Genomic DNA, 14,050 nt, shown 5'->3' with positions numbered 1-14,050 from the left:
TTTCGCGTAAATCTGGGTTGAATGTGTGGGTTCTAGTTCGTTCCGCCACTTAAAATGCGGACGTTTAATTGCTACCGCTATTGTAGTAGCGGTAAATCTTAGTAGCGCTAACTACCGCTATCTTAGTAGCGGAAGTTACCGCTACTAAAATAGCTGTAACGTCTGCTATCAAGGTAGTTGTAACTTCCGCTATTAAGATAGCGGAAGTTACTGTAGTTTAAATTACGATTTTTGTTGCAGTTTTTGGTTTTAGTGTTTGACTTGGTGAAGTTTGTTGTCTATTAGGAGCATTATGGCAGCTGGAACTTCTGAGGTTAATAATGAACATGATGGCACAATTGTTGTTAGGGTGGATCTCACAAAGGCTTTTACTACTGATCAAGTAAGTATTAAAATTGTTTATCTTACATGGTTACGTTTACGTGATGAGATAATGATTTATAAATTTTGTATGTGCAGGCTTTTGCATCCCCCGCTGATCTTATTGATTGGGCTCGCGATGTATGTAAAGAGAATGGTTATGTTGTTATTGTGATTAGGTCTGACTACGGATCTGCAAAAAGGAAGCCTTTGATAACATTGGGATGTGAACGTGGTGGGAAGTATAGACCAGCGGCTCAAGTATTAAAACGCAGTCAAACTGGAACAAAAAAGTCTGATTGCCCTTTCAGGCTAAGAGCAAGGCCTAGTAAGGTTGATGGGCGATGGAAGGTGATAGTTCATTCTGGGATTCACAACCATGATACAGCTGAAACATTACAAGGTCACTCTTTTGTTGGTCGTCTAAATCCTGATGAAAAGACCATGGTGGGAAGTATGATTGAGAAAAGGGTTAAGCCAAGCGACATGTTGATTGCACTAAGGGAAAAAAACCCCAACAACCTGACTCGAATCAAACAAATCTACAATGAGTAGCAAGCCTACAATAGGACTCAGAGGGGACCTTTCTCAGAGATTCAACACTTGATGAATTTGCAGCAAAGTCAAATACCCCGCAACTGACCTCCCTGACTTTTTGCAGGCATCCCCTAACTGACCATACAAATATGCCAACGCCGCCGCACCCCATGCATACTGACCAGCCAAGCTAATATCCCTAAAAAGCTCAAGATAGGCAACACTGACAGACGTGTTACTCTTATCACAAAAGAGAGTCATGCCAACCAAGCGTAACAGGTAAGCTCGGGCTGCTTCTGTCCATTTCCCTTTCTTCACACGGTCCTTCACAAGCTCTAGAAGCCAAGCATAATGAAGACTAGGACCTCTACACCTCCGAAACTCATCCTCCACCTCCTGAGTTGTCACCCCCAACAAATCAACAACCACAGGGGTAGCCTCTTCCTTAGTCGGCCTGCCCAATGAGAAAAGGGACCCCTCCACAGGGATGTGCAATAGAGCTGAGACGTCATCTAGAGTGATCGTCATCTCGCCCTACGACATATGAAATGAGGACGTCTCTGGCATCCATCGCTCAACAAAGGCGGTCACAATGCTAAGGTCAACTGAGCCGCCATTACAAGTATACGGAAGGTGCAACAACCCTGCATTTGCCACAAGTGCCTTCACATTATCGGAGTAGAATCTCACAGGAGAGAAGTGTTTTCCATGATGATGGATCTTCAATGGGTCCCTACATTTGAAGTCCTTTCGCACATATGACTTCCAGACGTCATGTACTATGTGCTGCCCAAACTTAGGCAACAGAGACAAGTCATGTGGACCTCCAGGGTACCACACACCCTCTGTTCCATCACGATCCTCAGACTCTCCACTTTGCTCACCATCACCATCCTCAGACTCTCCACTTTGCTCACCATCACCATCCTCCTCAGAACCCATCTCAACCTCATTCACATTCTCATTCTCATTCTCCAGACCATCACCATCCTCAGCTCCCCAGTGTCGTGCATTAACCAGCACACCCTCCTCTTCTCCCACACCCTGAGTCCCACGCTCTCGGCGAGCGGAAGCATGAGTTCTCGAACGGTCTCGTGGAGGATGAGGTGGTCGTGAAGCCTCTCCCACAACGCGCTGTGTATGTTTTGTCCTTGCCATCATGCCTGTGTTAACAAAGAAAACCAATGTTAGTTCTTTATTGACAAAACAAAACCCAAAAGCACATATGTAAACTCTAAATTTTAAGGCATCACAATTGGATAAGACATCTCTAACTCTTATTTATACTCATTCTAGATTCTTAATCCTAATCACATATGCAAACTAATTATGATAATTACCAGCCTCCAAATCCTAATTAAATAAATCAAAAACATACATAATATAATCACAGACCACAATTACTGTCAATATCAAGGGTTAAACCATTAGCAATTTTTTGTATGTATGAGACTGGTTAGTAGTTTATGAGGATATATTGCTCTCCCCCCTATCAACCCATATTGCTTCCCATGAGTCTTACATGTATGCTAAGATTTCCCCGAGAACAAACACAATGGACAAACATTGGATCTCCATTGGATCACTGCTATAAAATTATGAAAAAGAAAACTTGCCAATTATGAAGCAATAACTGGTACTAATCCCATTTAAACAACTACCGCAATCATAGTTGCGGCAACTACCGCAATTATAGTTGCGGAAACTACCGCAATTATAGTTGCGGAGGCTACCGCAACTTGAGTTGCGAAAAACAACCCGTGATAGCACAGCAGAAAGGTAACCGTGTGGGTTTTTAAACAGAGGGAACAACAGAGGCAAGAAACTTGTATGAAAAGGGGGGACTGACCAGAGCAAGGGTTGCGGGTGTTGTTGCTTTACTCCTTCAAAGTTTTCCTTCTTCCTCTTTCTTTCTTCTGCTTCTGAAATCGCAATGGTGATGGAGAAACCATGATGGAGGTGGTGGGGAAAGGTGCAGGACCGTGATGGAGGCTGGGATTTTGGGGAAACCATCGGAATGAGAGAAAGAGATTAGGAGATGGGCAGAGGAGATGAGGGCCGATCTTGAGAGAGGGAGATGGTGGGATTAGGTTTTTTTTTATTGGAGCAGTTATTTTTTAAAAGCTTTTGGGGGTATAACTGTATTTTTGAACTTAAGGGGATGGTGTGAATAGTAAAGAGGGGTGGTTCAAATAGTCTCTGCCTATTGTATTGGTTAAAAGTTAAAACAAAACCCGAGATCGACCACCTTGTTTGGGGCAAAAAGGAAGAAAAAAAAGACATAAAAGACACATTTCCTGGGGAAAATCTCAAACTCTCCGAAAAGGGTCACTGATGAAATAGAAGGTATATATTTATATCTATCTATCAATGGCTGGAGCTGAAGGATTCGTGGAAGCCGATAATGCAGAGGCCATTATCGCCAGAATCGAACACAAATCGCGCAAGATCGAAAGCTTACTCAAACAGTAACAACACCCTTTTCCTTCTCTATTCAAATTCTATTTTGTTTTAGGATCAAAGTTTCATTCATTGTCTTGTTTGATGCAATTTCAGGTATAAACCCGTTGAAGCCCTTAAAACTGCACTTGAAGGCACGTATGCTATGACTAGTGATGAGCGTTGCAAGGTTTTCACTTACCCATTTTCTCCATTTTTATTGTTTTTTTATTTTATGAAGAAAATTTCACACTAGTATTAATTCAAATTGTTTTAGTTTTTGATATTCAATAGTATATTTCCAACTAGCAAAAAGACTAGTTTTTTTTAGTCTTTTGTTACTTAAGAGTTTTGGTTCAAGTGCAGATTTTGATACCCTTGATTGAAACCACAACATAATTTTCATGAACCTTCTTGCTTTGAATGTATTTTAGAGTTTTGATACTTTAACATTTGTGCTTATATTTGAATTGGGTTTTTAGGGAACAAAAATTGTGTTTTTCTTTTCAAGTTTTTAAAGCTATTTTCCACTAGCAAGGACTAACCTTTTTTAACCAAAAATTCAAATTAGTTTTTTTCTTAAACATTTTAGAGTTTAGTTGCAATTGAGTTGAAGGTTTCTAATCTGTTGAAATCACAACATATTTTCCTGTATCTTTATCTTGTTTTATTTTTATTTTTGTTAGTCAGCGCATTGGATTGCGGTGCATAGAGCTTTAATGGCTATAAAAGACGTGGATGGGATGCTTTCTTCCTTAGATCCTGAGTACTATGATATCCTAATGAAGTAAGTGGTAGAATATCCTGTTTAAATTCATTTTTACATGTCACTTTTAACTTGTATAGCTTCTCATTGTTTGGAATGCACATTTTCTTGGATAATGGTATCAATTTCAGGTTTACAGTTTGTGATTATTGTAGTTTGGTTTCCCAGCATTCCACATGTAGAAACCTAGGCACAAGTTTTTTTAAGTCTGCCTTTGCTTTGATAATATGTGTGATGTTATTGAGACTTTAATTGGATGGAACAAATTAAGCATCACAAATCACAATGGGCTTATTAAAATGCAAAATATGTGTCTTGCTTTTGCCTCATCATGTAGTGGAGGAAACAGGTATGACATATATGATGGCTTTAATCTTAGACTCTCTGGCTTGATATGTCCTGTACTGGAATAACTAAGGCTTGAAATTGGGTTAAGGAACAATAAAAAATATAAATTCCTTGGTGGTATAGTTTTTCCAGAAATTGAATGGTAACTTATTAGCAAACTCTTACATAGATTTGAGTAGCACTAACGGATGTTTATATAGAGTGGGAATTTGATGGTTTATTAAATTAGGAGGGAAAGTACTGTATTTTAATCTTCCCTGCTGTAACAATCCTGTATTTAACCTTTTTCTGGTTCTGGAATACCAGTTCTGTGCTACTGTCCAAAGTTTTGAAAAGTCTTCTTACATTCATAGGCTATTTAGACAAAGGAAATTTCGCGTAATTTTCCCACAGAACATTGTCAGGGATTTTGATGGGCCTCATCCTCCTATGAGAGTGTATCACAGTTGCAGAAGAGAGAAGAGGAGCAAAGGTGAGATAGGAAATGATGGGGGAGGGAATTCTTTTATGCAGATCTTAACAAGCGGGACACATGAGAGCAGCAGCAGAGAAATGGGGATGCGGGAATGAGCCGAGGGGGGATGCGAGTAAGTGGGAAGGGAGGGGGTCGAGGAAGATAGGTAGTAGTTGGTTAATTGTGGGGTGGCTGTTGCCACAGGGCAGAGAAGTTATACTTCTATGATTTTTTTTTCTGTCATTTCCAATTTCTATCTTTTCTTCATGTTTCCCTTGTAAATACAGCAACCTTCTCTGAGTTCCTTTCAAATAATTCCAAAGTAAATTCTGTGCCTATAAGTTTGATATCAGAGCTTCTGATCCTAGGAGCCTCCAGATGGTAACAAAATGAACGGTGGGCAGACTGGAGAAGGTTGAATGTCAACAAGATGAGATGCAAGCTTCCGTTCATGTAGCTATCAGTGGCAAATGGTGGAGATGATGAGGACTTTGACAGACCAAATGGAAACTTGGCTTAGAAGTAGACAAGGTGCAATGTAGGAGGAAGACAACAACAGGGATGGTTGGAACCTAGGCGGAGGACTCGGCAAATGAGAAGAAAAAAGAAGGGTGAATCGGGCGAAGAGGGTTAAGGTGCCATATTTCATGGATAAGGCTGATAAGGCGAAAAGGTGGTGGTGTGCTTAGAAAGTAAGTGTTTGAATTTGTTCTGGTGGTGGGAATCGAGGATGATGATAGTAACTTGGCTGATTTTTCGTCACCTTCTGCTTGGAAGGTTTTATGTTTCCTCCTTATAATCCTTACAAGAATTTGATGGGTTTGAACTAGAGAGGGAAGGTCATGGAGTATATAGGGAGCAGTTCGAACTCTTATCTGCTCCGCTACCCTTCCCAGATGAAGAACTCATGAAGGAAGTGTTCATGAATGGACTCAAGGAGGAAATCAAGGCGGAGGTTTGGACTTTGGATGACTGGTGCAGGGAGGAGACTTGAATGCCTTGATGATGTTAGCACAAAAGGTAGAAGATTGTAATCAGACACTGGGATGTCAACTTGAGAGTTCAACGGAGGGGACTGTGTCCAACTTCAACAAACCAGCCCTTACTGGTAGTTGGACAGGACCCCATGAGTGCAGCCTCAGGACTTATGGTGGAAGAGTCGAGCTAACCACTTTAAAGGTAACCAATTAGCCATGTCAGGGTAATGCCAAAAGCACTAATAGAAGGTCTGCATGGTTTAAATGAAAAACTGAAGAAGAAAGGATTGTCGTGCAGTGAAAGGATTGTCGTGCAGTGCGCTATAGCACCGCAGCGGCTTCTAGAGGCTCCTGATTATTGCATAGTGTTGCAATTTTGTGTAGCTGTCGTTGTGGCACTATTTGGCCGCTGGGGCTAATGCCTTGAAATGTTATTGTTAGGGAATTTTTCGGGGAGCATCTATTTTTTTTATTACAAAATATACTACAAAGGGTATGGTTTGAAACGGAGGATAAGGAAGAAAACTGTGATAGTAGTGAAAGTGATAAAGAGGAAGACTCGGATCTAGAAGAGGATGATTGATGATTCCTACTTAGGAAACTTTTATTTAAATTTTCATGTTTTTAGGCAGTTTAGTTTAAGCTTTAGAGGCTTAACCTAGCCAGGAACTTCCACTTTTCCTAACAGAAGATTTGGAGTTGCAGGTGAACCCAAAGGCCGTGTTTGCAGTGAGGAAATTCTGAAATGGGGATTTGGAGGTCCTTACAAAGTGGGCTTACTTGCCTAATGAAGACAGCCCTTTGGAAGACTTTGATAAATTCAAACAGTTTTTCCAGAATTCTACAGGACAAGGTGCAGCACCGGGGGGTGTTAATGGGCCCTTTCTTGGCCTTCTATTAGAGTGTATCACAGAAGAGAGAAGAGGAGCAAAGGTAGTATAGGAAATGAAGTGGGAGGGTATTCTGTTATTCTTGATCCTATCAAGCGGGACATGTGGAAGCATGGGAGAGCAATTGGGGGTGTGGGGAGTGCTGGAATCAATGGTGGGGTACATGAATATGAGGGAAGTGATGTGTGGAGGAAGGTAGGCAATTAGTTGTGTAATTGTGGGGTGACTTCTGCCACAGGATACAGAATTTTCTTTGATTTCATTTCCAGTTTCTATGTTTTCTGCATATTCCCTTGTTATTGCAACAACTTTCTGTGAGGTTCTATAAAATTATTCCTCAGTAAATTCAGTTCCTATCAGATATTACTATGTTATTATATATATATATATATATATATATATATTCAGTAATTGTGATAGAATTACGAGTCCAATTGATGCGTTTTTCAGTGAGAAAGTTCAAGAAGATTGTTAATTTTCAAGTCAATTTATAACCTGCCTATCAGGAAACTGCCATGTGAGAATTTTTACTTACAAATAGTATTTCAAGAATTTTCCTGGTTTCTGTTGGTGAATTCTAAAATTACCATTAGCAATGCTAATTGCTTGGTTGCCTGCTAGAATGCTACCTAGCCTACCACTTTCTTGTCCCTGTCCCTTCTGTCCTCTATTCCTATCATCACTTACCTCCATTTCTTTAATCAAACATCAGTGTCTCTTCCCTCTGGCCCCCTTATTAAATGACGTCAAATTAGACCGTTTCAAACTCTTTTTGGCTGGTTGTTCATCGTTATAGCTCATTCTCAGCTGCCAACCTATCCAAGGTATCCAATTTGCAACACCAATTTTTCTAGAATAACACCAATTTTTCTAGAATAGCATACATATGCCCAGCAGAAAGAAATAGACATGTATTAGACATGCTTGAAAATGAGATTAGCATTAGCTACTTTTAAGACTGGAGTGGACATATTTTAGTCCAGAGACCTCTATATAATGTTGAACGTGATGAACCAGTGGGAAGTGACTAGGTTCTTGTCCCACTGCCTACTCTTGGTCAGTCTTAGAACTTAGATAATGAAGTGTTGTAAATAGTTTGGAGTTACTATAAGATTTTAATTTGGTATGTTCACTCTTTCTATTATTACTATGAAATGTATATAAGGGAAAACAATTTCATTTAATTATGTGATGGTGTTAATATGTTGTTTTGTTTTTTTCATTTTAAACCTTGCTAAAATATATCTCTGAAGCTGAGATTTGTTTGAACAAAATTTCAAAATGTATATACAAATTAGAACTCTGCAAATGATGACTCTCTAATTTATTTGATATAGTTGCTTTCTCTTTATTTTTAGTTGTAAGAATTGGATTTTTAAGAAACTTAAATACTGACACTAAATGAGTTTTTTTAATAATATTATGATTATTAGGTAATTAATTATATTGAATGGATGACTTTTTCACTGCCAATTTTATCCTAAGAGGTTTCTATTTGTCATAGGTACCTGTATAGAGGCTTATCTACTGGAGATCGTCCAACATGCGACCAATGTCTTAGGATTCATGAAAAATTGACAGAGAAAGCTGGACTAGGTTGCATTCTACGTTTCTTGACTGATACTGTAAATACAGTATGATCTCTGGATCACCTTTTTACTTGAAATTTTGTTTTTTTTTTTTGTTTTTTTTTTTTGTGTGTTTTCTTTGTGTGCTTGCAAGCAAGACTACAACAGCCATTGTAGTGAAATATCTGGGAAATATACTAGTATTGAAGTTTGGGTTCACCTCTCCTTCATGTTGTTTACAATTTAAGTGAGCTGATTTTTTAACTTTCGAGACTTATAGAAAACCTGCACGATCTAAAATGGAGCTTGTAACCTTATACTCTGCTGCCAGTATTCTCACAATACATATGGACTATCTCTTTTTAGTTCTTTTATTTAATATCAAACATTTACTCATCTTTCTTTTCCTTTGTTTAGAGGCAACAATTATAACGCATTGTGCTATATAACATATGTGATATATAATTTAAGTATTATGTTGATATTTGATGAAAAATAAAACTAAATGAGATATAACAAATCTACAGTTATTGAATTACTTGTGGATGTAATTTTTGAAAGAGATTGAGGTCTGTCTTATGTTTACCAAAAAAATGAAATAATTATATCATTAACTCTGAGTTAGGACTATATGTGTGATTGCTTCTAGCTACCTTAACTAAAGTACTCCCTCCGTTTCTATATAGCTGACTTTATTTCTAGCTGAATTTTGTTCCTAATTATCTGTCACTTTACAAAGTTCAAGAGAGCATTAATTATATTTTACTAATTGTATCCTTCATTTACTGGTGGTAGGAAAATTGAAAAGTTAGAATTAATAAGAGAGATAAAGGGTATAATAGGAAGTTAGATTGTAATTTTAATAAAACAAGAACATTAATTACTATTTCTTAATACTTGTGTCGGTTATATAGGAATGAAGGAAGAACATTAATTGCTATTTCTTAATACTTGTGTCGGTTATATAGGAATGAAGGGAGTATCACTTTTTCTCAATTTCTAGATATAAATTGAAGTTCAGTCTCTTGGATCCTTGATTGTTTTTCAGCAAGGATGTAACTATCTTTTTTTTTTTTTTTTTTGAAACTAGGATGTAACTATCTTGGATGTAACTATCTTGGGATTTTCCATACGCAAAAAAATCTAATATGCACCGAGACTGCGATGAGATCTAATCACGGGACTAGGGCCCACGAGACGCCATCAATTCATGAACAACGACGCAGGTAGAGAATAGATACAGATTACATTTGTACTGACTTATGATCCCAACACCTCCATGCTCCTCGGGACCCACCTCGCAAGTTTCAACCTCATTGCCTCCTTTCACGAATCTGGAACCTCTCCAACGAATGCATGTGCAGCAGTGTTTTGATTGGTCCCCAATGAATCATTTAAATTATCTCTCAATTTCAATTTAATTTAAGCCTTTGAATATAAAAATCAATGGCTAGGATGTGGCTGTAGGGGCTGAAGGGAAAAAAGTGTTGGAGAGGATCCAAATTCCTGCTTACATTGTTGTTTATCGATGCAACGAGCACTTGTGCTTGTTCTGCTTCAACCCTTCTTATGTTTAGGTTAGTTATTTATACTTTGTTTGGTTATAAGAGAAAAGTTATAAAGAAAATGAGAACTAAGAAAGGAAAAGAGTACGAAATAAGATAATTTTTTAAGTTGTTTGGTAAAAAAGAAAGTAAGAAGAAAAAATGAAAAATGAAAAAAGAAAAAATTATATTGGCAAAATGATATAAATGCCCTTAAATAAAAATAATACATGACAATTCCATTTTTAATAAAAAATACAGTTAGAGAATTTTACTGTTGTTATTTTTAATCCCCACTCCACGGTTGGGGGAATAGGCTAGCTAGGATGTAAGACCCAAGTTTTTAAGTTTAGAATAAGTGGAAGAGAATTCCATTTACGACTAGGCTTGATGTATCGCGAAGGAAAAACCTGAACAAGAGTTTATCGGATGAAATAAATTTATGAAGGAGAAAGTTCAGGAAAAGTCTAAGGGTTGTATCAAAGTCGATAAAAGGTATAGCACAATCGATATACGCTTAAACCTAGGGCAGAAACCCTGGTAAATAGCTAGTTTTCACTTAAAGTCACGATGGAAACTTATTCCAAAAATCTTCAGAGAAATGTTAGAACTTCTCTTAATCCTTATAGGACAATCGTTTCAAGGCGAAACTCTAGAATGTACGAACGTCCGATTCCAATCATCGGAAGTTTGCCGAAACTAAAACCTTGATAGTTCAAGAACCCTAGAATCAACCGTCAATGAAGACTTTTTCTATTCGGAGCTTCAAATGAAGATTCCACACGCGTACACCCATTTCTCTTGATGTTTTCAATCTTTCTTCAGAAGGAAGTTTTCTATTCCGACATCCACTGCAAAAAGTAACTTATCGGGTAAAATAGTTTTTACACCGACTTTGTATTAGTCACCTAAAATACAAGGAAACCTCTTTTGAGTTTTGGAATTATGTTGCCAAAACCTATCTTAGAATTCACGGAGAATGAAGCCGAAAAAATCAGAATCGCGAAACTTTCATTTTCCCGCGTTTTTCCAACCTCTATATATAGCAAGAAAATGAGAAAAAATGGCAAAACTTCACCATTTTCTCTCTCAAGGCCGCGAGCTTCATTGGAGGAGGAGGAAGAAGAGATTTTCTTCATTTCTTGCTTGATCGTTGATTAAACAGTTGCTACTTGAAGGTATTGAGGTATAGTCGCTAATCCTTACCTCTGATCGTCTTTTCCGTAGCTTTTCACTATGTCTTTATGTGCTCATAGTTTTGAGGTTTTTGCAAAACTATCCTGATAATTCCATTTTTCTATCTAAACATCTTCCCTACGTTCTCCTGAGTATGTTTAGCAAATAATATTGCGCCGATTCTCGAAAAACTACCGTCGAGTTTCAATTCTGCTTAAAATACCCATTTTGGGGCAAAGCTTCGTCCTTTGGGCTGAAAACTATCGCCTTAGCTTAGTGCTAGTAGGATTAGTCGTCATAAACGTCGTTGGTGACGTCCCCATCCAATTTGTTTTTCGAAATTTCAGTTTTGAAATTATGAGCTAAAAATATTGACCAAAATACCCCTGCGACAGTTTTTGATCCGATAATTTTTCCGAGTTTAGAATCCTCTTAGTTACGACTAATGATAACCTAGGAACCAAGTTTGATCGAAGAAAAATCGACCCACCTATTTGTGAATAGTGGCCGAGAGCTATAGAGGAGGAGGAGGAAAATTTCTTTTTCAAAAACTTGTCCTTTCGCGCTAGATTATCGTACCTCGGAGTATATGCTACTTCGTGTAACCTTAGTGAGTATTGATTGCTGAGTTTCTGATAGATTCTGATGGAATTCTGTGGTTTTTACTCTAAGGTTCTTTTGAAGAATTTCCTGAAGAACTAGGAGCTGATTGTGAAGGAACTTTCGAAGAGAATCCTGGAGAATCTACAGGTGAGGGCTACTCACTGAATCCTTAGTTAATGCTTAGGTGTCGATGCTTTCGACTTGATTTACTGTTTATGCACTTGTTTGTGTTTGACTGGAAAATGTTTTCTGAGGCTTCGGCTGACAATGTAGATGATTCATCTACTGACTGCTTTTGAGATTGACTTACATGCTATGTGCTAAGTGGGTAATCTAGGATGTGTTGATATATGACATGTTTGTTGACTGTGCTGATTTAATTATGTCTTTTCACTGATATCTGTGGTACTGAGGAGTGAGAATAACGGGCAGGTCATGCCGATTTTATTTTGAGAGTTTTGAGAAAGTTTAACGAGACGAACGGAGTTCGGGCCTTGTTCTTGTTTTAGCGGATCGAGACTTTCCCTAGGAGTTATTTGGGGGTTATGGGATGTTGAAAACTCATAAGATTTGCGATAAGATTAAATGGAACTATTTTATAAGGAAAATTCATAAGACATTAAACAACCTCTAAATCTTTAAATAATGATAACAATCTCGAAGGAAAACTTAGGATGCAAATCTTAGTTTTGGGGAAATGAGAAGTGTCGTCGAGTCCAAGAGTTGAGAAAACTGTAAGTTCTGAGTATGTCGATACTCCTTCGCTCTTTGAGCAGTTTGTTTAGCCATCCAAGGGATGAGCCGAGAAGCTTCACTGAGGCGTGAGACCTTGTGAATGCGTGAATCTTCACTAAGGCGTGAGACCTCGTGGAAAGCATGGATCTTCACTGAGGCGTGAGACCTCGTGAACAGCATGAAACTTCATTGAAGCGTGAGACTTCGTGCAAGTGTGTAAATTCACTGAGGCGTGAGACCTCGTGAAAGCATAAAACTTCACTGAAGCGTGAGACTTCGTGATTGTATAAGACTCCACTGAAGCGTGAGACTTCGTGAGAGCATTGTTGACTCGAAGAGTTATCGTGAGTGTTTGCACTCATTTTACAATTGATTGTATTTTGTCGCAGAATCGACTTTTACCTTAGGGTATGCTTTTAGAGACAATAAGTTAGCTAGAACACGTGGCGACGTGTCGAGTGAGGTCGAAGACGTTGTTTGGCTAATCACTTTGCATTCATGCACTCATTTTGAGGTATTAACACGGGACGTACTCCGGACCTCGGTGGATTCCAAAATGTCATAAGACCCGGATTTCCGCGTAAGAGCGCTATTAGGTGACTCTTAGTAGCAGACCGAAATGGCAAGCCTTCGGGTTTTATGCTGATCTGGCTACCTTTGTGTGGTGTAAGAGGCACGCGGGCAGAAATGGTCCCACCGTGGCTGGTGCTAGGATTGACTCATTGATGCCCATCCGTTCCGGAATGCATTTGGTTAACTGAGTTAATCGGCATCTGCATTTCATGCAACATGCATACTGACTTAGTTGCTGAGTGTGATTGATAATTGTTAATCCTAGTTGATGCATGCTAATTGTTATTATCGTCTTTTATATTCATTATGAAATATACAACCCTAGGATGCTATCTCTAACTTATAAGCCAAAGTGGCTACCCCTTATCTGTATCTATTGGATTTATTACTTATATAATTCTTTGGAGTTGACCCTCGCGTCTTCTGTGTGTGCTTTGGCGGACTACGCCCTTTGTCAGATGTCTTTGGCGGACTGGTTCATGATGGTTCACCCTTCGGGGGGAACTAGGTTTGAGATGCTAGAACAGGAGCGCATTGCGGTAGCGAGAGGAGGACAGATGGTGTACATAGACTTGGTCGTTCTGGATTCAGATTCGGACGGCGATCACGCTAGTACGTAGGTTTGAGTGCTGGTGTGAGCTCCTCGAGATAGGATTAGTGTTGGAGTAGAGTCTTAGTCATTTGTTTCTTTGGGGACAGGGTAGTTTCCCGCCTATAGCTTTTTGTGTGGTTTCTTTACGGAAATCACAGAGAGTTGGCTGGACTTAGGAGGTCTTCTTTTAGGCCGATTGGGCTAACTTATTCTCATTTTTGAGGTTTGTGTTGCGGACACTTAACCTTTACTTTTAGTCTGTACATATTGCCTACGGGCGTTACACTTTCTACTTTCCATCACTGGAGGTTACTCGTGACGAGGTTGCTACTTACAGCGGGGGCTGTAATTTATATTGTATATTAGTTCTGATTATCTTTTGTTGTAGAGTTTTATCTCTTTCAGTTTATGATTCTATTATCGAAAAAAAAAATATTCACGTTTTTCCGCATAAGTTTCTTTTTGGTTACTAAAGTGACGCCACCGAA

At 38.7% G+C, this 14,050-nt stretch overlaps 3 protein-coding genes across 5 annotated transcripts in view; 2 read left to right on the top strand and 1 right to left on the bottom strand.

The window, feature by feature from the left end:
- LOC130742964 (uncharacterized) overlaps nt 1–3,366 on the top strand; it is a 28,277-nt gene extending 24,911 nt beyond the window's left edge. For 2 of the 3 annotated variants that reach the window (XM_057595072.1, XM_057595071.1), the window contains exons 3-4: nt 286–382; nt 460–3,366. In XM_057595072.1, coding sequence (XP_057451055.1) covers nt 293–382; nt 460–915 — 546 coding nt within the window. In that variant the 5' untranslated portion in view covers nt 286–292 and the 3' untranslated portion in view covers nt 916–3,366. Of the gene's footprint in view, nt 1–285 lie in introns of all 3 variants that reach the window. The other variant, XM_057595073.1, reaches the window with a different exon arrangement.
- On the bottom strand, nt 949–1,425 carry LOC130743504 (protein MAINTENANCE OF MERISTEMS-like). The gene has a single exon (XM_057595755.1). It carries the CDS (start codon nt 1,423–1,425, stop codon nt 949–951), a length of 477 nt encoding a protein of 158 aa, XP_057451738.1.
- Nucleotides 3,132–8,704, top strand: LOC130742965 (actin-related protein 2/3 complex subunit 5A-like). Its single transcript, XM_057595075.1, has 4 exons — nt 3,132–3,365; nt 3,454–3,526; nt 4,023–4,123; nt 8,276–8,704. The coding sequence occupies exons 1-4, from the start codon at nt 3,268–3,270 to the stop codon at nt 8,409–8,411; spliced, it is 408 nt and encodes a 135-aa protein (XP_057451058.1). The 5' UTR covers nt 3,132–3,267; the 3' UTR covers nt 8,412–8,704.
- The last annotated feature ends 5,346 nt before the right edge of the window (nt 8,705–14,050 follow it).

This window comes from Lotus japonicus, chromosome 3 (genome assembly GCF_012489685.1).
Source record: "Lotus japonicus ecotype B-129 chromosome 3, LjGifu_v1.2".
Taxonomy (NCBI): domain Eukaryota; kingdom Viridiplantae; phylum Streptophyta; class Magnoliopsida; order Fabales; family Fabaceae; genus Lotus; species Lotus japonicus.
The sequence above is the reverse complement of the archived record's forward strand: the minus strand, read 5'-3'. Positions and strand labels throughout refer to the sequence as shown.